Source organism: Rattus norvegicus, chromosome 4 (assembly GCF_036323735.1).
Source record: "Rattus norvegicus strain BN/NHsdMcwi chromosome 4, GRCr8, whole genome shotgun sequence".
Taxonomy (NCBI): domain Eukaryota; kingdom Metazoa; phylum Chordata; class Mammalia; order Rodentia; family Muridae; genus Rattus; species Rattus norvegicus.
In genome coordinates this window covers 25,571,065-25,598,103 of record NC_086022.1, presented here as the reverse complement: position 1 = coordinate 25,598,103, position 27,039 = coordinate 25,571,065, and the positions used below count along the sequence as shown (strand labels likewise).

The window sequence follows — 27,039 nt, the reverse complement described above, 5'->3', positions numbered from 1 at the left end:
GAATTAAAACTTGGGTTATCGCCAGAAGTTTTTGCAATTTTAATTATCTTTATCTTTTTGTTCATGTTTCGTTACAAAATTTAGCAGACTTGCTGTGTCCTCTCAAAACCCAAGGATACAAAGTTTGTTCATCTTTCCGCTAGCTCACCCTTCAGCTGGCTCACCCTATGGAGGACATAGGGATCATTTTTGCTAAATGATCAGAAAATCTAATTACTCTAAAAATTGAAAATTGTAGTTATATTGGAATACCTTTTGGATTAGGAATTTAGAGTTTTATACAAGGGACTAGACATATGGCTCAGTGGTAAAGAGCACTGACTGCTCTTCCAGAGGTCCTGAGTTCAAATCCCAGCAACCACATGGTGGCTCACAACGATCTGTCATGAGGTCTGATGCCCTCCGATGTGTTTAAAGTCAGCTACTTATATATAGAGTTTTATACAAAAATAATTCAAGTAACTATTTTGAATTGCTCTTCTTGACCTAGAAGAGGGGGGAAAAGGAAGTGGTCTCTTGTGGAGTAAGATTTTACCCATTGTATTTATTTTTTAAAGTCTCTGTTTATTAGTCTGCACATATTATTTCTTTGATTTACAAACAAGTGAATTAAGGCAGCTAATTCCTGTTTTTGTTTCCCTAAAGAGAACATTTTGCTATTATTTATAGTCCTGACAAAAAATACTAAACCTGTGTTCCTGTATCCCATAGGAGGATTGTCTGTTTATATCTGAACTGGGTCTATCTCTTCTACAGTGCAGTCACTTTGGAAAGACAGGCTCATTAAAAACGAGGTCAACCATTAAAAGTGTAGACTTTGTACTCATGTTTTAGCATGTCTTGGAATGTATTTAGTTAACTAATAATTTGAAATTTTGAAGGTATCTAGAAAAATCCAGTTTGGGATTATATATAGGAAGGCTTGTGAGTGTAATGGGGCCTTTCTTAGTTCTCAGTGAGCTTGACTAAGGGAGCTAGGGTGCCACATGATCAATTGTCACCAATATTACCCTGACACGGCAGCTTACAATTTTGTTGTCTCATACCCAGAATATGGAACCAGGGACAAAGAGTGAGCAGAGTGAAAGTGGATTAATTAAGGGAAAATGAGAAAAATTCCCAAGAGTCGAAAAGTCACTAGAGTGTTTCCCTGTCCAGTGAGCTTTTAAGGATCTTTTTTTTCCTTTTTCTTTTCTTTTTTTTTTTTTTCGGAGCTGGGGACAGAACCCAGGGCCTTGCACTTGCTAGGCAAGCGCTCTACCACTGAGCTAAATCCCCCACCCCCGCTTTTAAGGATCTTATGGCCAAAATTCAATGTCAATAATTTTTACTGGGATTGGTTAGAGGTGTCCACAAGGCTTATGCATGTTCCTTCCCTTGGCCCAACTGTTCATCCATTTATGGGGAGGAATCATTTGTGTTGTGTTAGTAGCTCATAATTTGCCATAGCCTGTCTTTGCTGTGTGTTTAAAGTATCATTTACAGTTAAGAGGGGAGAATGAGGAAACATGAAGGAGTAGGGACAAAACAGTGCTCACCTACATACCTACCAAGTTCAAAGAAAACATCTATTCTAAGACTTCAAAAGGAAGTGAGTTGCCTGGGAAGGAAAGGAAGATGATAGCCAAGACCAGACTGGGAAACACTAGATAAGTCATTGAAATGCTGACTGTTAGGTTTGTCAGGCAACAACAGATGTCTGTAGGAGTTTGGGAAAAGCAGTAGAGAAAGTGGAGAATCCCTTCTTCTCCTACTCTGGGTCTATAAACAAAAGGAAAACTTTATGAACAAAGAAGAAAAGTAAAAGGGTCACAAGTTACATGAAACCAGCAATGGGAAGCCACTTAGTGGCACTGGCTAAGGCACTGCTCTTATGCTGAGACAAGATGGGAACAACGGGTCCAGAGAGAAACTTAAATCTAACTGCTCTGCCAGAAAGAGGAGAAAACATTATTATTTCCATGCTTCAAAGACACACCCCAGTTCACACTAAGTACAGGTTCCTCAAAGAACCATAGAATCCCACATGTAGTCCAGGGAAACCTACCTGAACTAGAAATCAGTAGAGCATATATACTCAAATTATGGCAAAAAGGTAGCCCAAGCCTTTGGCTTAGGACAAGAATATGCAGCCATAAAGTTGTGTTGGCCATATCTATTTGGGAAAAATTATACCATATAGAACATACAAAGACAGGTCATAGATACAATGGGTGGAGCTTTACTCTGAAGTGAAGTTTGTCATTGCTGAAAACGGAAAATTTAGCTACATAGTTTGAACTCCAATGGGATGGTGGAAACAGTCCTATCTTTAGGGATAGACAGTCTGTCTAGCATACATGGTAAGCTCCAAACCACTGGTCTGCCATATTTCAAAAGTATTCTAGATAGTACTCGAGGCATGCCTGATGTTGTCTTCTGATATTTGCATGCATAAACACAAATATGCATCCTTATGAACCAACACAATAAATTAGTTAATAGGCTGGACAAACAGTTCATAAAAGATGAAGCACAAACAGCCAATAACTATGTGAAATAATGCTCAGCATTCTTCGCCATGACGATATGGTGGCTTAAGACTACGTTGAAATTGTATCTCACTCCTGTTAGAAGAATTACTGCTAAGTAAACTGTGAGTGCTGACAAAGATGAGAAGGGAATTGTTCATCTCTCTGTCACTATAAATTTTCCCAGTGACTATGGAAACTAACATGAAGGGTCTTCAGAAAAAAAAAAAAACAACTAAATATAGAACTGTCATGTGACTCAACTCTACCACTTCACAGTATACACCTTAATGAATGTCAATGATCATACCACAGAGATAATTTATGTTTATTGAAGCTTTATATTCAGTATCCAAGATGAAGACCATGATGCATATTCTCAATGGAGTTCGAGTCAGCCATAAAGAAAAACAGAATTAAGTTGTTTACAGAGAAATAGGTACAATTGAAGGACACCATTCAAAGCAAAATAAGTCTGATTCAAACACAAATATTCAACATTTTCTCTTACTTCTGAATTCTAGATTTTATATAGATAAAGATTATGAAAATTGGTAACAAGAAAGGAAATGAAAGACCATCAGGGTAATGCAAGAGAATATTTAAGAGTGTATAAAAAATAGAAAGTGAGGAAACATGATCAAAGTGCATGGTGTTTGTGTATTGAAATGTCTTTATGTCAATGTGTACAATTGATGTACCAATAAAGTTTTATGTTGAGGTCATTCAAAGGGGGTTTACTCTATTTTGTTTGTTTCGTTTCTATCTTTTAACTAATGGGTGTTCAGGAGACCCATGCTTAGCATTAGTAATGATCTGAAGGAAGTTAGGGAAGACTTCTAATCACATGAATTAGTTTAAAAGGACTGAAAGTTAGAGAGAAACATAAGAGGCTACTCCCAGGATTTTACACATTCATAAAAGGTATTGCTTGCACCTGAACGTTTTCAAATAGATTTTGGTTCAGTCAGAGGACGCTCAGCAACAACAGATTAATATAGAGTCCCACAAGATTTATCTATTCCTTAATCAAAGAAGCAAGTTGATGAAATTGGCTCTCACATCAGAAAGCAGAGGTTCACAAAGTATCCACATAGATTCTGCCCATGGTCACTCTGCAATCTACCCTAGATCTACTTTGTCCCCCCACCTTCCTCCCCCACCTGGAATATTATGTTGATCTGATGATAGGTTGACTTCAGAAATGTGATGGTTATTTTTTTGTTTTTCTGTAAGAGATCCCGGTTCTCTTCTAAAATATCCTCTCCAAGGTGATTCTTCAATGGAACCTATAATCTGCTTAGCATCTGACGCTTTTGGCTTTAGTCATCATTGTTTTTCCTGGGATGGTCCAGCAAGAGTGACTGACATGTGATTTTTTTTTTATCAATTCATCATACAATTCTGTCTCTTTGGTAGGAAGTTCTTTGATTTCCTTCAGTCTACACTCCTCCTACATGTTCCTAAATTCAGCTTAGATGCTGAGTTCCAAGAAACATTCCCAGAATCTTTTCTTTTCCTTCTTTTTTTTTTATTGGATCTTTTAATTTACATTTCAAATGTTATTCCCTTTCCCAGTAGCTATCTGTATCTGTCTCTTAAAGTTTCAAGGAAACTTAGGGCCAGTGAGATGGATCAGTGAATAAAGCTTCTCTGCCATGGCCAAGTCTGAGGATTTGAGTTTGATTCTTGAAAACAATATGGTGGGAGATAACTGACTCTTGTAAGTTGTTTCTCTGATCTCCACATAAGCAGTATAGCAGTATGGCAGGTTCATGGACAATACACACACACACACACACACACACACACACACACACACACAAATGCTCACACACACATGCTTACACACATGGACGCACACACACATATACAGAGGCGCACACACACATGCTCACACACACATGCACACACACATGCACATACACACGGACACACACATACATACACACATACACACAGGCACACACACACACAGCTCACACACACACACACACACACACACACATGCACACGATGTATAAAAAAGTGCCTGTATCGAATTTTAATTCCATGCAATCATGCAAACTATTCAATCTGTATATAAACCAGTGATTCTTCAGATTCTTAGCAGAAGTATGTAGTCATGACCACAATCAAGTTTAGGTCAGTTCCATCATTTCCGTGGGGATCTCTGAACCCTTTGATTTTCATCTTCCTGTACACTAATCCTTTTCTAAGCCCTAAGCATCAAATCACCTGTCCCTATTCTAGACTTTTATATGGGTAACATCATATAATGTGCATTATTTCTGACTGCTTTTCCCACTTAGCACAGTATTTTGAGTGTTCATCTGAATTGAGGCATGTATCATTACTGCATTCCTTTATATAGTCAGTTAGAAGTCCCTCAGACTATTACACTTACCTATTTAGTCACTGCACTTTGGCGCTCTTCACACACTTGTCATCCTGAGTAATGTTGCTGTGGACATTCATTACCAACCATTTGTGTGGGATACATGTTGCTCCACTTGAGTTTATACCTATGAGCAGACATGCCTGATTACATGGTACATTCAAGTGTGATTGTTTGAAGGATTGCAAGACTCTGAGAAGAGAGAAACTATTCCCATTCCCACCTGCAATGTATGAGGAGTCTCTTTTTCTTCATAGTCTCCCTATACTTGGCATTATTTGTCTCTTTTACTCTAGCCACCAGGATTATAGCAAGCACGGGAGCTATCACTGTGGTTTCTGCTCCTTTAGGCCTTTTCTGTTTTCTACAATTGTTTCCTTAACATTAACACAAGACTCCCAGCATGCTTTGAGAACTGCAGTGTTGATTGGAGTGGATTGAATGCATTAAAAAGGCTGCTGTTTCTTTAAAATTTTAGCAAGTGTCCAGCTGGCACCTGCGATGGTTGTACATTCTACTTCCTATGGGAGAGTGCGGAAGCTTGCCCTCTATGCACAGAGCATGACTTCCATGAGATCGAGGGAGCCTGCAAGAGAGGGCTTCAGGTAAGAACTAACCTAAGGAGGTACCCTGCACAGATGTCAACTGCTCTTCCCCATCCTGTCTGGGAATAAATGAAGATTTCTTTGGATTGTAAAGCTTCACAATTGAGCAAAAATAATGATTGGGAAGGTGCTTCAGTGTGTATCTTTTAAAATTCTAAGCATTTAATTTTAAGGACTGCTTCAGCCCCAATTCCTTCCCTATTCTGTTCAGTTTTCCACTTTGTATTGACTGGACATGCACTTCCGCTGTTCTGTAAGTATTTCAAATATAGATCTGTACAGTTTACAGAACGTAAGCCCTTCACACATAGCTTATAGAAGCAGAAAAGCCCTCATGGCTTGTGGGAGAGGTGCTCTTATCAAATTGAAATCTCAAAAAGTCTATACCAGGCTCTAAGTATGTGGTAAGCATTATATCTAATATTAGGCAGCAATAAAGATTTGAAGTGATACTGTGTTATCGGTAAGAGAAATGCTTTTGAATTTATCACTAAATTTATCTTAATCCTGTTACAAAATCCCCCTCCATGCTGGAAGAAGGGACTGTTCAGTTGCTCTGTCAGCTTTCTGCTCCTGGTGATACCCGACCAGATGATAAGATCAAGCTTTCTAATGAACAGTGTTAGAGCGACTTCGAACTTCTCTCAGTTACATGTCTTTCTTTGACAGTATCCAAGGAGCTGAGTAGATTGTTTGACATTTTGGGTTTACATGTGTCTCTGTAATTTAGATGCTTAGAATTTGGGCACTAGACAAAGGAGCTTTTAAACATGTCTTTTATTCATACACACTTGATAAAACTGTCTAGGCTTTCACACAAACCTTTTTGGCGGTGTTCGTAGAATGGGCTTCAGATGAGGTCCCCACATGCTGGAGTTTCCATTCACTCTACTTTATACTTCGAGAGATGGTAGTGAACCCCGGTGTGCCCCCCTGCATTTCCCACCTCCTCCTTCTTATAAAGGTGTCACCCATTTAAAAAATAATGCATGGATGTCTAGGTCAATCAAAACAATATTAGTCATCATGGACTAAAACCAGAGGGTTACTAATAACCCTTTCTAAGAAAGTGCCCGGGGAGACATCACTTGAAACCTGCCTGGAACTTTCCCCCACTCTCCTGCAAATTGTTCATAACCAATGGTGGAAATCTGTCTGTGCATGTATGACATGAAGTAAAACACAGCTGGATCTTTTGTGAGAGTTCAGATAAGGTGACCATCTCACAGCAAGACAGTTGAGTGATGAACCGGACATAAAAAGGAATTCCCCAGTTACTGGGCTTCATGATCATTGTAAATAACTACTGGTCACAGTGTATGCTAAGCTATAGAAGGGATAATAGACTCAACTCTGATTTCCATATGTGGTCTGCCTCATTTTGGTACTTTATTTTTAAAACTGCCTGGTAAGACCCAATGTATTGGCTTTACTGTTCACTGGTTGTCACTTACAATCTGGGCACATTGCGTTAGGAACCGATTCTTCTAATTTGGGAAGGTGAGAATGCTTGGTATGGGTAGTGACATCCAAGGTACTGGCCTCCATAGTTTGGTGAGTAAAAGCACTGTGTGTTTTGGGTACCTAAGTTTACGTGAGTCATTGGAGCTGGTGAGCAGTGCTATACTTACATGCCCTGGGGCCATAACATGTGGGCAGCTCCATTCCATTCAGGGGCAGGTTTACTGGGTTGACTGGCCTACCTGATGGATGTGTGCAAACCATTCCAAGAAGCTGTACTAAGTAGTCTGAGAGTGTATTTAAGAACAAGGTTAAGAAGTCCAGAGTCATCAAATTTTGAGGAAAACAACCCAAAAGAGGTGTGAAAGTGGAGTAATCTGTGTTCTACTTTTCCAGCACGTTGTGCACTGTTCTTAAGTGATAGAATTTTGCATTTTAATTCATTTACTCATCCTCTGTACCTCTTTCCTTTCTTGCTAGACATTCTACAGTAGTAATTGAATGGGAAATAGCCTTTATAATCATAAATATAGTTAGCAAAAACTCTTTCTTCTCTGTGTTAAACGGACTCAGTACCAACCTTAGCTTTTACAGTTCAATCCTAATCTCACTGCTCACTCCTCGATGGCCTCATTTATTTGTTTTAAAAGGAAATCTTATATGTATGGAATGAGCCTAAGTGGTGCATTAAAGGAATTGCTTTGCCCGAGAAGAAATTGTCAACGTGTGAAACAGTTGACTTTTGGCTGAAAGTGGGAGCTGGTGTTGGGGCATTCACAGCTGTTTTGTTGGTGGCTTTAACGTGCTACTTTTGGAAAAAGAATCAAAAGTAAGTAATCTCACTAGATGATCTTATAAGAACTGGAAAGTCTGTTTATACTATGAGAATTTTAGACATAATTGTGCATTGCCCATTCTTTTTGTGCCACGAGACATTTCTGGTAAGGAAAGTATAGACAAGGAATTTGAGAAAATAGGGAGACTAAGCAAATGGGCAAATATTGTATTTATCTATTCCAAGTCTCAAAGACTCTGGTGCCAGATATTGAGTCCAAGCCTTGCATGCATCTGTTACACGGCTTGAGTCTTTGGAAATGATTTAGGCCTTGGTGGAATGTGGCTGATCTGTGTTCTAATTTCTAGGAATAGTTATAATATCTGAAGTCATAGCTAAAGAGGAAAAAACCACAAATGAAGTAGAGACACAGTAACAAGCAAATCATCTGCTCAGTATTCCCATCTTCATGATCTAAACCTTAGAAAATATGATAGTGAATTGGTATCACGTTAATACATAGTGAAAGGCATTCTGACCCCAGGCTTTTCTTTGTTTTATAAATGTTCTATATAATTGGACAGTAAGGTCAATGTAAAACAAGTAGTAAAATTAACTATATTGAACTTGTTCTCTGACATACTATGGAATATTTTTATGTAGATAGTTAATAAGTGAGAACATTTAAAGCTATATCCACAGATGAGGCAAAAATGCTGTTGGGGAAACAATACAGGACTATCAGGACTATTTTAGAAGCTGGTATAAGAATGTTTATAATGCGAATGCTTCACTCCTTCTTTAAAAGGGGAATAAGAATACCCTTGGCAGGGAATAGGGAGGCAAAGTTTAGAACGGAGGCAGAAGGAACACCCATTCAGAGCCTGCCCCACATGTGGCCCATACTTATACAGCCACCAAACTAGATAAGGTGGATGAAGCAATTAAGTGCAGGCCGACAGGAACCGGATGTAGATCTCTCCTGAGAGACACAGCCAGAATACAGCAAATACATAGGCGAATGCCATCATTAAACCACTGAACTGAGAATAGGACTCCCGTTGAAGGAATCAAAGAAAGGACTGGAAGAGCTTGAAGGGGCTTGAGACCCCATATGAATAATAATGCCAAGCAACCAGAGCTTCCAGGGACTAAGCCACTACCTAAAGACTATACATGGACTGACTCTGGGCTCCAACCTCATAGGTAGCAATGAATATCCTAGTAAGAGCACCAGTGGAAGGGGAAGCCCTTGGTCCTGCCAAGACTGAACCTCCAGTGAACTAGACTGTTGGGGGGAAGGGCGGTAATGGGGGGAGGATGGGGAGGGGAACACCCATAATGAAGGGGAGGGAGAGGGGTTGGGGAATGTTGGCCTGGAAACCAGGAAAGGGAATAACAATCGAAATGTAAATAAGAAATACCCAAGTTAATAAAGATGAAAAAAAAGAATATTTATAATGAATATGAATTTATTTTTACTATAAATGACTAGATCATTATTTTCTTCTCTATTTATTTACCCCTGCTTAGGCTGGAATACAAATATTCTAAATTAGTAATGACGACTAACTCCAAAGAGTGTGAACTCCCAGCTGCAGACAGCTGTGCTATCATGGAAGGAGAAGATAATGAAGAGGATGTTGTATATTCCAACAAGCAGTCACTACTAGGGAAGCTTAAGTCTTTGGCCACAAAGGTGAGAGCTGACTCTTAGCCTGGAATTACTGAGCATTTATACATCAGGGGCCATACACCACTCAAGCTCTGCCATCCAGCACATAAGTGCCTCACCAGTGTTTACTCGACAGAAGTACTCTCAGAAAGTTTATTATATTAGATTAATCGCTGAATACAGTACTTATGAGTTCATAAAGTAGAAATGACCTTGTACCGCCTCCATGAGAGTTTAAGAAGAAACTTTTCTATATTAAAATAATTCAATACGGAGTGACGATACAGCTATTAAATTTTTTTGTTTGTTTTTTTGAGAAAGAACTTAAACTTGGGAAGGGGGAGGATCTGGAAGGATTTTGAAGGGAGGAGAAGAATATGATCAAAATATATACATTCGAAAATTGTTCTAGATACTAAAAAATATAATAAAAATATTGAAACATTTTAAAAAACTGACAAAGAACTACAGGCAACTAAGAAAAGCTGAAAGCAGGAGAAACAGTCTTTTCCACGGAAGAGTTCATTGATTAGTTATTAAGTACCAAATGGTCGGTGCTGGAAATGTACACATACAAATTAAAGAGGCCATATATGGATATAAATATGGTTCTATAACAACAGTGAAAGAAAAAGAGACCATGAGTCTGGATCAGAGAGTGGTTAAACATGAGTGGGCTTGGAGGGAGTAAAGGAAAAGGGAAATTACATCATTATACTATAATCTCAAAAATAAAAATTAAAAGTATCGAGATACCTTTGTATACTGAAAGGTCAGTAGGTTCATCAAAAGTGATGATGAGTTAATGATTCTATTTCTATATGATAAATATGGACGTCATTATTCATATAGTAAACAATTAACAGTAACTGGGGAAATGTAATGAGCATCTTTGATGTTAAAACATTTTATTTAATTCTCAAATTTTCACAAAGATCATGTATCATTTTATAATTTTTAAAACAAAGCTTGGTTAATAAAAGATCTCACATTTATCTATACCTTTGTGTTTATTTCACAATAAGATTGTCTTTCTATTGAAAAATTAGATAACTGGGCAGATGTTCATGGTGTCCTGTTGGATGTGGTCATGTTATTGGCTTTGTTGTGACAGCTATATACAAAGAGAAAGTGAAACCTTTTTGAAATGACATTTCCCTGACATTCTTCACTATTGAGATAGGGGATAAGAAATGCCAGCTTAACCACCAAAAATAAAAATAAATTGAATGAAAAATCAGGAAGCAAGTGCACTTCAAATGATATGCAACAAGAGGGACAAATGACAAATAATGACATTGGCTGGGATGATGGCTCAATGATAAAAATAGTTGTAATGTAGGAGTAACAGTCAGAGTTTGTATCTGTAGAACACATATGAATGCCAGATGAGCATGTGGGTCCATCTGTAATTTAGCCTCAAAAGGTGGAGATGAGATCCCCTGAGCACTTGCCTAGCAATGTCAGCCACGTCTGTGAGCTCTAGACTTGATAGGGAGATCCTACCTCACTAAATAAGATGATAAAGCCATTAAGATCATTTCTGATATCAGCTATTGACCTTGGTATACACATACATATACACATATGGGTCCACACATGTACAAACAGGCATGAGCTCACAAACATAGGAAAAGAGAAAAAGAAAAAGTATTTGTTGGCATGGTTTGGTTAGTAACCATTTTCATGCATTCTCCTAGTTTAGGCCCATAAATATCGGTAATCCTGTAAGAAGAAAATGAATAGATTGGATTTTTATTAGGTGTTTTCTTTATTAATTTGGGATTTTTGGAAGAGTACGATTACTGTGAAATAAAAAAAATATATAGTGATTGTTGAAAATTAGCATTTTGCCCTGGGTGCTAGTGAACAAACGAGCCTTCTAGCTTCATGTATACTTTAAATCAGAAAACCAAAGACAATTTAGAATTTACAGAAATATACTGGGCAGAGCAACAGTAGCTGTACCTGTTCCTGGTCCTCAGTTCTCACAGTCATATGCAGAGGAAATGTCAACACATGGTTGCATTCCTAAGCTTTGGGAATATGAATTTCATTCAGCATGACCAAGAAGCATGTTTGTCCTTTGTTCTTTAGTATATTGGACAGATAAGATGCCTGCCCACTGCTACAGAAGGAGAAGCCATTTCCAAGACAAATGGGCATGCCTGAAATTTACTGTAGAAGGAGAAAATACTTTAACCTTAAAAGCTGCTTTTTGTACAAACTTACTTTCCTAATTTTTTATCATTTGATATGTTCATACATTTATAAAGCAAATTTTTTACTTTTATTCCTCATTCTTAAAAAAACAGTATGAAACAAAAAAAATAAATCAGTGTTTATGTCATAGAATTGCAGAATTGCAAGGAGACCATAGAGCGTCATCTCACAGTTATATCTAAACTGCTTTTCTCTGTCATCTTGGCTTTTGATGAATTTTCCTTTGAGTACGTTCTATCCATCATTCTGGTTGGCATGACTGCCAGAGGCTAGAGTGCAACCTTATCTGTTTTCTCTATACATCATTAAAATGATACCTGTGTCAATAATAAGCATCAAGATGAGGCTAGTTTGCATCACTTAAGCATATGCCAATTCCAGACACACCTAGCCAAACAGAAACACGTCATAAATCATGAGATTCTACTTTAGAGAAGTAAATGCCTTTGCCTTTGTGTTGACATTTCTACTCAGCCAGAGACCTTTCCATTGAAAGAAAGATGGTTCTGCCATAAGATTCAAGTGGAATAGGGACTAGAATTTTAAAAATCCAAGAGAGAGACCTAATGTATTCCCCACTTTGGTCTATATGAACTCTGATAACAATGTGTGAACAATATGTGCACCTCAACTATAATTATCATTGTGATCTAAGATCTGTCAATTGATCAACATAATGTACAATAGGATGTGTTAGTGGTTGTACAGCTTTTCACCCTCCAGTATGAGTTATAGGATAATTATATTGTCTATACTAATGTACAGAAAATGAGTTGATGTTAACCTGAATTTTCTTAGACATGGGGCCATTGACTACCTACTTAGAGGTAGAGACAAATGTATAATATGTTTACTAAATAAATAACTAAATAGGATGACTATGATTAATAAGTAGGTTATTTACTCATTTAGAGACCTTCTTATACTTTTCTAGCAGTTGCATGATATATGTGGGATGTTTCCATAAAAATCAAAGACTTTTTAGTGATCATTCCTAAAGGTAAAATCACCATGTTTTTGGAGACAAGGAAGTCAACTTCTGGTTTCTACAGTATGGTTTCAGTGGTATGCTGGATGTCTTTGGAATTCATTATTAGTCACGGTGGTTAGAGACTACAAGTAGGACATATATCAGTTAGAAAACACAAGTTAATTGACACAAGTTAAAGGAGCCTCTTTGATGGCTAATAAAATTTAGTGGTTTCAGTCCATCATAAATAACCATATCCCTTCTTTTTAAAGGTAGTCGTTCAGTTCAGCTTTTCTGTTTGTAGCACAAATGGGCTGGCATTTGTGACCCTGTGAGATGACTGTGGGATGGCTATGGGAATAGTGGTGTTGGTTAGTATTGGGACAGGAGCTGGGCTGTTTCCCACAGCACATGATTAATTTTCAATAAGCCTGAAAGAAATGGCCAGAAAAATTGTGAGTGGAGCATGTAGTGGATATGGCAGACCAGGAAGTCATATAAAGAAATTAGACCATTTGAGAGAGCCACACTTCAACATTTTAGATATATCCTTTCAAGGGCCCATCAGCTAAGTTCTACCCCTTCATTGCCAGTGTCCTATTTCTGTAGCTACACAATCACTCATTTCTACTACTCTCCAGTTGCCACTCAGGTCCAGGGAACTTTATAAGGCTATGGAGAGCTAATGTGTATTGCACATTCATTGACGTGTGCTATTACTGGAAGAAATAGTTTACAGTATATGCAACAGAGATTATTCCACACTTTTTCCATTTCTTTTATTGGATATTTTCTTTATTTACATTTCAAATGTTATCCCATTTCCCAGTTTCACTTCCAGGAAGCCCCTATCCCATCTCCTCTCCCCCTGCTTCTATGAAGGTGCTACCTCACTCACCCACTCTTCACGACTCCCCACTCTGGCATTCCCCTACACTGGGGCATTGAGCCTTCACAGGACCAAGGGCTTCCCCTACCATTGATGCCCAACAAGGCCATTCTCTGCTAAATACGTGGCTGGAGCCATGGCTCTCTCCATGTGGTTAGTGGTTTAGTCCTTGGGAGCTCTGAGGAGTCTGGTTGGTTGTTATTGTTGTTCTTCCTATGGGGATACAAACCCCTTCAGCTCCTTAAGTCCCTTCTCTAACTCCTCTGTTGGGGGCCCCATTCTTAGTCCAATGGTTGGCTGCAAGCATCTGCCTCTGTATTTGTCAGATGTTGGCAGAGCCTCGCAGGACATAACTATATCAGGCTCCTGTCAGCATGCACTTCTTGGCATCAGCAATAGTGTCTGGGTTTGGTGACTGTATATGGGATGGATCCCTAGGTGGGGCAGTGTCTAGATGGCCTTTCCTTCAGACTCTGCTCTACATTTCATCTCTATATTTTCACTTGAATTTTGTTCTTCCTTCTAAGAAGGACTGAACAGGTCACACTTTGGTTTTCTTTCTTCTTGAACTTCCTGTGGTCTGTGAATTATATCTTGGATATTCCAAGCTTTTTGGCTAATATCCACTTATCATTGAAGATATACCATGTGTGTTTTTTTGTGATTGGGTTACCTCACTCAGGATGATATTTTTTAGTTCCAACTGTTTGCCTAAGAATTTCATGAAGTCATTGTTTTTAATAGCTGAGTAGTACTCCATTGTATAAATGTACCACATTTTCTGTATCCATTCCTCTTTTGAAGGACATCTGGGTTGTTTCTAGCTTCTGGTTGGAAGAAGGTATATTCTTTTGTTTTAGGATGAAATGTTCTATAGATATCTGCTAAATCCATTTGGTTCATAACTTCTGATAATTTCACTGTGTCTCTGTTTAATTTCTGTTCCCATGATCTGTCCGTTGATGAGAGTGGGATGTTGAAGTCTCCCACTATTATTGTGTGAGGTGCAGTGTGTGCTTTGAGCTTTAGTAAGGTTTCTTTTATGAATGTGGGTACTGTTGCATATGGAGCATAGATGTTCAAAATTGAGAGTTCATCTTGATAGATTTTTTCCTTTGATGAATATAAAGTGTCCTTTGTTATCTTTGTATAACTTTGGGTTGAATGTCAATTTTATTCAATATAAGATGGCTACTCCAGCTTGTTTCTTGGGACCATTTGCTTGGGACATTTTTTTCTAGCTTTTCACTCTGAGGTAGTATCTGTCTTTGTCACAGAGGTATGTTTCCTATATGTAGCAAAATGCTGGGTCCTGTTTACAGTCAGTTAGTCTATGTTTTTTTATTGGGGAATTGAGTCCATTGATGTTAAAAGATATTAAGGAAAAGTGATTGTGTTTCCTGTTATTCTTGCTCTTAGAGGTGGAATTACGTTTGTGTGACTCTTTTCTTTTGGGTTTGTTGAAAGAAAATTACTTTCTTGCTATTTCTAGGGTGTAGTTTCCCTCCTTGTATTGGAGTTTTCTATCTAGTTTCCTTTCCAGGGCTGGGTTTGTGGAAAGATACTGTGTAAATGTGGTTTTGTCATGGAATATCTTGGTTTTTTTATCTTTGTTAATTGAGAGTTTTTCTGGATACAGTAACTTGGACTGGCATTTGTGTTCTCTTAGGGGCTGCATGACATCTGTCCAGGATTTTCTGGCTTTCATAGTGTCTGGTGAGAAGTCTGGTGTGATTCTCATAGGTCTGCTTTTATATGTTACTCGACCTTTTCTCCCTACACGTTTTAATAATCTCTCTTTGTTTTGTGCATTTTGTGTTTTGATTATTATATGACGGAAGGAGTTTCTTTTATGGTCCAGTCTATTTGGAGTTCTGTAGGCTTCTTGTATGTTCATGGGCATCTCTTTCTTTAGGTTAGGGATGTTTTCTTGTATAATTTTGTTATAGAGATATTTATTGGCCCTTTAAGTTTGGAATCTTTGCTCTCCTATACCTGTTATCTTTAGGTTTGGTCTTCTCATTGTGTCCTGGATTTTCTGGATGTTTTGGGTTGGGAGTTTTTGCATTTTTCATTTTCTTTGATGGTTGTGTCAATGTTTTCTATGGTATCTTCTGCCCCTGAGATTCTCTCTTCCATCTCTTGTATTTTGTTGGTGATGCTTGCATCTCTGCCTCCTGGTCTCTTTCCTAGGTTTTCTATCTCCAGGGTTGTCTACCTTTGTGATTTCTTTATTGTTTCTATTTCTGTTTTTTAGATTCTGGATGGTTTTGTTCAATTTCTTCACCTGTTTGGTTGTGTTTTCCTGTAATTCTGTAAGGGATTTTTGTGTTTCCTCTTTAAGGGCTTCTACTTGTTTATGTGTGTTCTCCTGTGTTTCTTTAAGGGAGTTATATATGTCCTTCCTAAAGTCCTCTATCATCATCATGAGATGTAATTTTAAATCCAAATCTTGCTTTTCAGGCATGATGGGGTATAGGACTTACTGTAATGGGAGAACTGTGTTCTGATGATGCCAAGTAGCCTTGGTTTCTGTTGCTTAGGTTCTTGCACCTGCCTCTCACCATCTCATTATCTCTAGTGCTACCTACCCTTCCTGTCTCTCACTGGAGCCTGTCCCTCTTGTGATCCTGATTGTGTCAGAACTTCTCAGAGTCCAGCTGTCTTTGGGACCCTGTGATTCTGTGATTCTGTGATCCAGAGATCCTGTTATGTCAGAGCTCCTGGGAGTCAAGCTTTCTCTGAGTGTTCTAGGAATGGGTAGGGAGCTAGAGCCTTGGGTTTGCTCCAGCCATAGGTACAGGCTGAAAGGAACCTGTGCCTCTGGTGAGGTAGGGGTTTGTGTTTCCCTGGTTCCTTCAGGGGTCCCAGTTATGCTGGGTGTTGGAAAAGATATTGTGGCCTCAACTGTGATTTTCAGTGTGTCAGAGCTCCAGTGCTCTTGGGTTTGTCCGATCTCCTTGGAGTCAAGCTTCCTTTGTGATTCTGTGATCCTGTGATCCTGGGTGTTTCAAAGCACCTGGAAATTGGGCTCTCTCTGGGTGTTCTAAGAGTGGGTACAGAGCTAGTGCCCTAAGTCTGCTCCTGGTGAAGGTTCAAACTGGAAGGAACCTGTGTTACTGGCCAGGCGGGGGTTCCTGTGTCCCTGGATCCTGGGGATCCCAGTTACTTTGGGTGTTGGGGCAGTTGTTGTGGTCTCCTCACTTGTGATCCTGGGCATGTTAGAGCACCTGAGAGTCAGGCTTCCTCTGGTTGTTATGGGAATGGGTGCAGAGTCAGTACCCAAGGTCTGCTTAGGGCACAGTTCCAGACAGGAAGGAACCTGTACCACTGGCTGGATTGGGGTTCCTAGGGTGTTGGGGAAGATGTTGCAGCCTATTATACTCTTGATGTATTCTTTGACAATAGACAAAGTTGTAGGAAACATTTGTATGTTTTCTTACTTCCTGTTTGTTATCTATAAAGTAAGGTGACTCTTCTTAGCAAACCATACTTACTGACCAAAATCCTGTGAGAAGATATATGAGAGAGGTAAAGAGATAATCAGAAGCTTTTTTTTTAAAATTAGCTTCTGAGAATTAACTCAGGGTATGATGGTACCATATACCTTCCAATGGTAGGAAGTGTGGAAGGCCCATTGATAGACCACCATTTTAGCTTACTACTGGATGCGTTTTTTGATTAAAAAATGATATGCTATTGTCTTAAATAGTCCCCAAATCCTTAATCTTTATATAGGACTGAACTGGTGAAACTAGAATTAATACCACTAGTAGAAAGGAAAGAAAGAGTAATGCCACCAAGTGTCAAAGAAAAAAAAACTATCTGTTGCCATAAATCCCATGCCTGACATTCTGAGGTAACACCTTTCTATCAACAGTACAGTTTTGGATCCTGTGAGATGGCTAAGCAGGTTGAAGTGCTTATTGCCAACCCTACAGACCCCTGTTCAATCTCCAGAACCCATATGGTAAGGAGAGAACTGACTCCTGGAAGTTATTCTCTGACTTCTACACACATGCCAGAACACATGTATACACAGTAAATAAATAAATGTGTATTTATTTGCATTCCTAATCACATGTTCTGCATTCATTTACTGTGTCTATAGTGTCTATAGTGCTATATCTATAATGGTGGGTGGGGTGATGGATCAGTGTAGCCTTTGGGGCATCCACAGTTTTTAAGAGAAGCTTGATTCCCTTTGCTATTTTCATGAGTTCTTGCTGCAAGCATTTCTCTGACTGACATGATTGATTTATTCAGAAGTTAATATCTTTTTTCCCCAGAGTTTATTGTCCTCAAGAAGGGTGTATAGTGTTCTAAGTGTTAATCAAAACAGATGAATCATTTGCAAAAGCTCATGAGTCAGTTACATATATGCAAATTAGAGAGTGAATACCTGTAGTAGCCAGGGACTACTGACAGAAACCAGATACAATAGTAGTCAGCCTTAGTATACACTAAAATGTTGATGAGTGAAGAATCTGATTAATCTTGTGAGTTTCTTTTGCTCTATAGAGTACAGCAAAATAAGATTTTCCTCAAAGCCTTAAGGAAGGCTTATTTTCTGTTTCCATTCACTCACTGTAAATGGGAATGTCAAAGTGTAGAGTTGTAAGGTCAACATAGGAAAGATAGTCAGTATGTGAATAGAACATGGGAACAAGTGAATAGAAGGTTTCAAAGTGGCAGTATCTTATCTGACATGTATGTCAAATAGATGAGAGTGTTATGCAGAAGCACACTACAGAAAGGTATACTGAGGATGAGGCTCCTTTGTATTGCCAGAATCTGCAGTTCATCTGCTACAGACAATTCCTTTATAAGGTTGTTGCAAGGATTATATGATACACAGGTATGGAGTACACTCTGAGTTTCTGGACAGGTTTTAAAATTCACTTTGTATTCCATTCCCACAATCCCCCCCCCCCAATTCCCCCTTCTCCTATGAGTAAGTGGGAGTCCTCCTGAGTATCCCCTAACCCAGACATTTCAAGTCTCTGCCAGGATAGGCACATACTCTCCCATTGAGACTAAAATAAGGCAGCCCAGCTAGAAGAACATATCCCACATACAGGCAACCGCTTTGGGGGATAGCATGCATTTCAGTTGTTCGAGACTCATATGAAGACCAAGCTGCACATCTGCTACACATATGTGGGGAGGCCTAGGCTCATTCTGTGTATGTTCTTTGTTTGGTGATTCAGTCTCTGAGGAGCCCCAATAGTCCACGTTAGTTGACTCTGTTTCTATCTCTTTCTAACTCTGTGGAGTTTCTATCTCTTTCAGGGTCCACCATCCTCCCCCGTATTCTTCCATAAGAGTCTGCAAGTGCCATTAACTGTTTGACTGTGGGTTTCTGCATCTGTCTGAATCAGCTGGTGGGTGGAGCCTCTCAGAGGACAGCCGTGCTAGACTCCTGTCTCCAAGTATAACAGAGTATCATTAGTAGTATCAGGGATTAGTGCTTGCCCATGGGAGGTGTCTCAGATTGGGTTGGTTATTGGTTAGCCATTCAATTAGTCTCTGCTCCATCCCCCATGCCTGTATTTCTTGTTGACAGGATAAATTTTAGGTTGAAAGTTGTGTGAATGGATTGTTGTTTGCCCCACTGGGGTTCCTGCCTGCCTACAGGAAGTGGCCTCGTTAGGTTCCATATCTCCAGTGCTGTGAGTCACAGCTAAGGTCATCCCCATTGATTTTTGAGCACCTCCCTTATCCCTTATCTCTGTCTTGGCCTGGAGAAGTCTCCCCCTTCCTCACCTGCATCAGTTGCAGATTTCCATTCGTTCTCATGGCCAGCTGTCCATCCTTCCTGTTCCTCACCACACCTGATCCTGAACCTTCTCCATTTCCCTCCCCATTCCTTCTCCCATGCAGTACCCTTTCTCCATCTGCCTTCTCCCTTCTGAGTGAGATTCAAGCTTCTTCGTTTGTGCCTCCCTTCTTGTTTAGCTTCTTTGGGTCTGTGGAGTGTAGCATGGGTGTCCTGTACTTTGTGGCTAATACACACTTACAAGTGAGTACATACCATGCATGTTCTAGACAGGTTTTAGCATATACTATGTTAGTTCCAGTTCAGAGGAGTCTACCTTTTGATTAGCTAATATAAAAAAAAAACATGTAGAATACTCTAATGAGGCCAGTTCTCATGGTAGGCACAGAGACAAGGTGGGAGCTAGTCTGTTTACCGTGACTCCTGCATAGATTCAGGGTTATAGCTCTACAGTAATAGCAATGTTTCTTGTAATATCTCTGAATTTTATTGGGGTTTATCAGATACCTTTTCAAGTAGAGGTGTCTAGAAAGACATTTGCTAGCGCAGGTAGTGTTGAACTGATGGTGTTGAACATACTGAGAGGACTTGGGTATCAGAAGGCAGAGAAGTGTAAAACCCTAGCTCATTCACTTGTTGCAAAACAGCAGAGGAGTTAGGAATCCTGCCTGGGGTGACTTGTAGCCTTTCTTTTTGTGGGATCACTCATGATGGGAGAATATGTCTGAGCTTGTTACTTGGGGAAATACAAGCATGTAACACAGTTCTACTATGTTTTCAGACGTTGAAACAATGCCAATAGTCTCTTGAGTTGGCACATATTCTACACATTCATATTACATTCATTTCTGCTTTGTCCTTTGTTTAAATCTTCTCACAGGTCCAGAAAGATTAGTGACCTGGGGTACTACATCCAGCACAGGCATGTTGAAAACTTCACTGCTAGGCTCCTTAAGAGACTCCATTGGTATGCATGCTCTTCAGTTCCTCTTTGTGACAGAAAAATCTTAGCTTTTCTACTAATAATCATCTTCCTGAGGAGTCAGTGACAGGGGAGATGGGGATTAAGCATGAAGACAGGAAGAATATCTGACATCAAATAGACTTTGTATTTGTTCTTATTTACTGTCAGCTCAGCTGCTGCACAGTGTCCAACAAAACTGCCATCTCCCATTCATCCGTGCTATGCTGAAGAGCAAGGTTGTTATTGCTGGCATATCTGTTTTGGTTTTGAGACCTTTTGATTCATAGACCACATCACAATTGATTTTTGTGTGAGGCCACAGATTTTCTGTCATTTGTTGATTGAGATGAAGCTTATCTACTGGAGCTCCTCCTACTCCCAAGAATCCATGTATGGAAGAATGTAGGGTATTTTTTGCTCCATTTTCTCGCAATCTAGTTAATGCTAGAGAATAAAGGAAATTTCTAGGTGATAGCTGGCTATTGCTGTTTATCTGGGTTCTATTTGGCTAGCTTCTTATAATACAAAGATCTCCTCATGCCTTATGACTCCATCTGGGAGTTAAAGGAAAGCACGAAGTCTAGTCAAATCTGTATAAATGTGTTCTTGTGGGAATTTGTTTTCAAGAAAATCTTTCAGAGAAAACCAATGCTCTGGGATTGTTAGTCAGGAGCTGCACAAAATCTTGAGGCAGTTTTTCCTATCAGCTTTTATTTAATTAATTGATTTTCTGTGTGTGCATTTTCACTTATGTGGGTGCTTGTGTTTGTAGGGTTGGTGAACAGGTATATGTGCATGCATGTGTATAGAGGCCAGAGGTTATCCCTCAAAGGTCTGGCCTCAGGTATCATTCTTCAGGGGCAATCCACATTGTTTTCTGACACAAGATCTCTCATTCACTTGAAGCACACTTAGTAAATTAGGCTGGCTGGCAGCAAGCTCCAAAGATTTGGCTATTTCATGCATTGGGATTCTAAGAGCCCATCACTCCATGTTCTATGTACATGGGCTCAGAAGACCTAACTTATGTGTGTGTGCTTACAAGATTATACTTACCAACTGAACTGTCATTAATGGTTCTGAAATTGCCTTGTTTAATCATGTTAATTTAGTTGTTTTGGTGAAGGTTAAGAGATTAGTCGAACACACTACTAGGCATGACAATGGGCATATTTTCAGAGTTGATTGAATTATGAAATAACTCATTTTGTGGCTCGGTTTCTTGAAAGATTGCTTGATAAGGAGGTGGGACTTCCTTAGAGGAAGCAAGTTGCTTGTGCCTAAGTCTTTGTTCTTTATCTTACATTTACTTTCTGTGCTTTCTGTTACTCCATACCTTTCTCATGTGATCAACTAATTCCTCCAAAACTGTGAACCGAAACAATCCTTCCATTAACTTATATCTCTGAAGCCATAAAGTAATTGACAAAGCTTGGTAGGATCTAGTGTTTTGAAATCTAAGATGGCTTAGCTGTTGCAGTTCCTAACAGGCAAGGAGTGCTGCCACATCTTCAGAATTCTAATTCACCAGGCTTCAATCCATAAAATAAATGCTTGTTTCATACTGTGATGAAGTTCAGTGTTAGTTAGTCTAGGGACTATCTGAAGCCAATGCTGATTAGTAAGGAAGTCCTTCTGCCAGAGAAGGATCAATATGAGAGCAGTGTTCAGCAGCTGGCCTTTAAACCCTCATTCTACTCCCTACCACTGGACATGTTCCTTCTCATTATCAGGCAATAAAACATAGGACCCCTTATGCTTTGAGGGCTTGTTCAACATGTTTGCTGCAAGCTCTATGGAACTTTGAGAACTTGTTTCCTGTCAACGCACATTCATCAGCATCTGCAACTTGAATCCTTCCTTATTCACAAAACCACATCTCCATCATTTTCATGTCTTCATTAGCAAAAAACTGAAGAATTCTTGTGATTTCGAAATGTCACTGTACTTTTGAGCCAACACGTTGGTCTACCATGGTCTCATATTCTTTAGCAGACTTGAGTCTCCCATGTTGGAGACAAACCAGTCTTTTATCTATAGTAGGAACAACAGGTAGAGTTTGTTTGTCCAGTCTTCACATTATGAAGGGTGTAAAGAGCTAGAATATGCCTGCACATCCAGCACATGGTGAAGAGTAACCCCTGTCTTGGGGAACCTGTCCTCTGCATAGAATGCTTTCTATTTCTTCTACATGGAGAGGTTGCCCTTTAAACTTGTAGGCCTGTAATCAGGATTTGCCTTTGCTCTGGAAGAAGATAACATCTCTCTATTCTGAGGATTTGAGTTGTATTAACATATTTGAAAAGACTATCTAGAATGAAAGATAATCCATGTATTGGGCCTATAGAAGCCAAGAGAGAAGGGCATCTCAGAACTTCACTCAGCTTTCTCTCAACTGGGCAGTATTTTTCAAGGAAGGAAAATTCATTTTATAGGTGCCAGGGAACATTTTAAGGAAAAGTGATGCTTAAGCCATATCGTAAAGAATGCCTGAATTGTTCAGGGCAAGAGTAAGTTAAATTATTACAAAGACTTAAGTGTTTCTTCATATTGTAGTACCCCCACACCCTTGTTATATTAGAGCCAGAACACTGAAAAATGGGAAAAGATTCCTAGATAGAATCAGATGGAAATAAGAGGTCAATAGAGGTATTCCTCCACGAGAAAGTTCAGAATATGCATTTTTTAAAATGACAATTCCAGTCAGTGTGATCATTTTGTCCACTTTTAAAAATTTATTGTTTTCAATAATTAAGTCAACATACAAAGTAATGTAATAATTCTGACATTTTCACACACATGTTGTACTTTTTGTTTCCCTCCCTTTCTACCCTCCCCAACCCTTGCTCTTTCCTATCACTCATTAATAGCCCACCCCTTTTTTATATCACATGTATTCCATTACTCTATCTTCCCCTCCCCCTCCCACCTTTTAAACATCTACTCCTCCCATTTCATGGGCCCCTTCCTAGTTTTAACACCTACCCCCACCCACCCAGATATACACATACAAGAGAAAACATGCAATTTTGTCTTTCTTAAACTGGCTTATTTCACTCAACATAATGATTTAGTGTTTTATTCGCTTTTTCCTCCTACAAAGACCATAATTTTACTTCTCCTCTCAGCTGAATAAAGTACCGTAATGTAAATAATTACACTTTTTATTCTTTTATATATTTATGGACATCTAAGTAGGTTCCATTTCCTCTCTGTTGTAAATAATGCATTCATAAATGCAAATGTAGAAGTGTCCTTGTAGTAGTAGTTAGAGCCCTCTGAATATACAGCCTGGAGAGGTATAGTTGGGTCATATGGTAGTTCTGTACTTGAGCTTGTGATAACCTTTCTCTTAATTTCCCTGGGGGCTTTACCAGTTTATATTCCTATCAGCAGTGTCTGAGGGTTCCTCCCTTCTCACATTTTTTTTTGCCAGAATTTGTTAGCATTTGTTATCCTGATGACAGCAATTCTGACTGTGTGAAAAGAAATCTCAAAGCAGTATTAATTTGTATTTTCCTGCTGGGTAAGAATGTTGAATACATTAAAAAATATTTCTTGGATAGTTCTGTTTATTAACTTTCATCCTACTTATGAGTCTGTTTCTTTCTTGCTTTTTCTTTCTTTTCTTTTTCTTTTTTTTTTTTTTTGGTGTTTCATTTTTGAGTTACTTTATAGGTCCTAGGTATTCATATAGAAGTGCAAAGGACCCTGAATACCAAAATGATTCTAAGCAGGAAGACGCTGATGAAATATCTGATATTAAATTATAACATGAAGTGATAATAACAGAAACTATGTGGTACTGGCACAAAGACAAGCATGGAGAGCGATGGAATACTTAGTGGATGACTTAGAAATAAGCCCACACAGTGACAGCCACCTAACTTTTGACAAAAGTAACAAAACATGCATTGAAAGAGACACCCTCTTCAACAACAGGTTCTGGAAAAACTGAATACCCACACGTAAAACAATGAAACTAGATTCCCGTTCCTCATCCTGCACACACAAAAGTCAAAATGGAGCAAAACCTTGTATAGAACTTGGAAAATTGAAACTGCAGGATAAAAATCTACAAAAATACTTTTAAGATACTGGCAGGGCAAAGGCAAAGGCAAGAACATTTTTGCAAAGAACTCCAGCAGCAGAGGGAGTAATTTCAAGAATTAATAAGTAGGATCATATTAAATTCAAAAGCTCATACACAGTAAAGGAAATGGTTACCATGGCGAAGAGACAGCCTTGTGTCAGCCTTGTGTCAGCCTTGTGTCAGCTCTGTCAGAGTTTATTTTTTTTACACTTTAAAATAAAATTTGAACTATCGCAGAAAATGAGACCATTATAGGATACAAACCATTAACATACCACCTACATTTTATCATGTTTGCTTTGTCACACATCTGCTCATCTCTTAATTTTTATCAGTGTCTCCTGATATTTTAAAGTAAGTGTCAGACTTCAATGTCCCTCATTCCTGAACACTTCAGAAATATATTCTAAGGTTTCTTTAAGGCAGTGGCTCTCCACTTTCCTGATGCAGTGACCCTTTGTTACAGTTCTTCATGCCGTCACCCCCGACCATGACATTATGTCATTACTACTTCATACTTCTCTATTATTTTGAATCATAACATGATTCATGACCCACAGGTTGAGAACCACTACATAAGGCAAAGTACATGTGGTGTGAGCATACGTTTGCCTGAATTCTGGAGAAGCTGTGTACCTCAGTGACCATCTAGCACACTCAGTAGTGACTCGGAAAGTGACCTCTAGCCCTTTTGCATGGAATCAGGCTTCTGTCTCCCAAAGACAATGACTATAATGCTCCTTTAAAGCACAGGTTACTTTTGTGTGTTTCAGAGCCCCACACAATCACATCACGCAGCGTGTCATATTTCGTGCAAAGTTTTCTTTTACCCCCAAGGGTGTTTGTGAGAGACACATACTCCCTATTTTAATTAGGAGTAGATTTTCCTCATGAATGGAGCAGTATTCTATAGCTACTACTTGCTAATGGACACCTATGCCGGTTCTAGCTTTGGAAGAGAGCTGCTTTGTACATCTAATCTTGTAGATACAAATTAAAAATGGGTCCCCATGAACAAGGAAAACTCGACATTTAAAAATATCTTTGCTTTATCTTATATTCTGAAGGGCATAACTACTTGGTACATTCCTAGTACATCTGGATGTTTGTTGATTTGCCTTGCCTGCAACTAAGTTTTCGTGGGTTTTAAAATTTTGTTTATTCTATAGTCATTTATAAGGTACTATTTGGTTTTTTTTGTTTTTGTTTTTGTTTTTTTGGTTTGAGGGAATGTGTTTACTTCATTATTGTTTTTAACTAACTTTGACATTGTAGACACACATCCTGCATGTGTACACAGTCATTCAGCATCACAAGGACACGAATAGCATCTTTTAGCACACAGGAGAGGGAATGGAGCAGAGATGTATAGTAGGGTGGTGGGGAAAGGCTTCGGAAGCTTGTATAGATCCTTGAGTCCTGTGAGGCGTCCTCGTAGGCAGGATCTCTGATTGTCTAATAGGTGCTATGGTTGAAAAATCAACATTCCCCAAATTCCAGTCTCCTGTTTTGCTTCTATAATGTGGTGTTTCAGTGCATTTGTTTAGAGGCAGAGTCTCACTGTGTTGCCCTTGATCCTTCTCCTGCCTGAGCCTCTCAAGTATTGGGCTTTAGCTGTACGGGCATACATCACCATACTCTTGTTCATTTCTGCAACTACTCATTAACAACTTGCCTTATGTGATAGACTTGCCTCAAGTCATGTTTTGGAAATTTAGAGAGGGTGGCATCTACTTTCTACCACCAGGAAGCCTTACTTCGTTAGTGGTCCTTCCTGTCAGCAACTCAATGTCTATTCTCTGTCATCTTCTCATATTACACTTAAACTTTTAGCACACTTTTGTTTTTGCCAGGGTTGATAACTGATTTCTGTAGTTCCCTCCCTCTCTCCTTTTCTGCCCCTTTCCTCTTTCCTTCCTCCTTCCCTTCCTTTTCCCCAGTCAAGCTAAGGGAAGAATTCTAGGGCTCCCCATATGCTGGGTGAGTTCCCCATTACTGAGCTACACATATTTTCTATTATAAATTAATTAATTTCATCTGTCATAGTATGTGTGTGTGTGTGTGTGTGTGTGTGTGTGTGTGTGTGTGTGTGTGTGTGTGTGTGTAGAAGACTAATTGTGGAATTACTTTTCCTCCTTCCACTACAAGGTTTCTGGGGCATGAACATAGGCTGTTTGACTTGGTGCCAAGTCTTTTTCTCCCTGGTGGGCTATCTTACCTAACCCTAACCTAACTTAACCTAACATTTTCTTTTCTAATTTTCCTATTCCATACAGCTTTAAAAACTTTTTCTGTATTTAATGAGTAAAACATTCAACATTCACACATATTCAGCCTCCTATTTCTCTTTTGCCATATTAAAGACTCCTCTTTGGGTTTCTTATATAAGCCAGTTTGAATTAAACATCTGATCTATTACCTTATATGGTGTCTTTAACGTTTTTTAGTAGGCATAGGCACACAACAATACCCTAAAACATATAAATTGACAACTCATTTTGGCTGTTACTTTTCTTACTATACAGCCTGTTATCAGACATGAATGTCTGCCAGTTCTCTTTTGCCCACAACTATACGTCAAGGTCACTGATCCAAGGTCGTGTGTGTCCTCAGAGAAAGTCTCCTTGGCTTTTTTCTTAAAAAAAAAAAATCACAGCCACATCTTCTGATATCTGCTCAATCTTGTGTTTGTTTCTA

At 39.0% G+C, this 27,039-nt stretch overlaps 2 protein-coding genes across 5 annotated transcripts in view; one reads left to right on the top strand and one right to left on the bottom strand.

Moving 5' to 3' along the window:
- The window catches only part of Grm3 (glutamate metabotropic receptor 3), a 281,504-nt gene that overhangs the window by 2,618 nt on the left and 251,847 nt on the right, over positions 1–27,039 (bottom strand). The window lies entirely within an intron of this gene.
- Elapor2 (endosome-lysosome associated apoptosis and autophagy regulator family member 2) overlaps positions 1–27,039 on the top strand; it is a 195,387-nt gene that overhangs the window by 162,581 nt on the left and 5,767 nt on the right. For 2 of the 4 annotated variants that reach the window (XM_039108238.2, NM_001109345.1), the window contains 3 exons: positions 5,387–5,513; positions 7,625–7,803; positions 9,283–9,448. In XM_039108238.2, coding sequence (XP_038964166.1) covers positions 5,387–5,513; positions 7,625–7,803; positions 9,283–9,448 — 472 coding nt within the window. Of the gene's footprint in view, positions 1–5,386; positions 5,514–7,624; positions 7,804–9,282; positions 9,449–20,165; positions 20,254–27,039 lie in introns of those variants that run through there. The other 2 variants (XR_010065695.1, XM_063286607.1) reach the window with 2 other exon arrangements.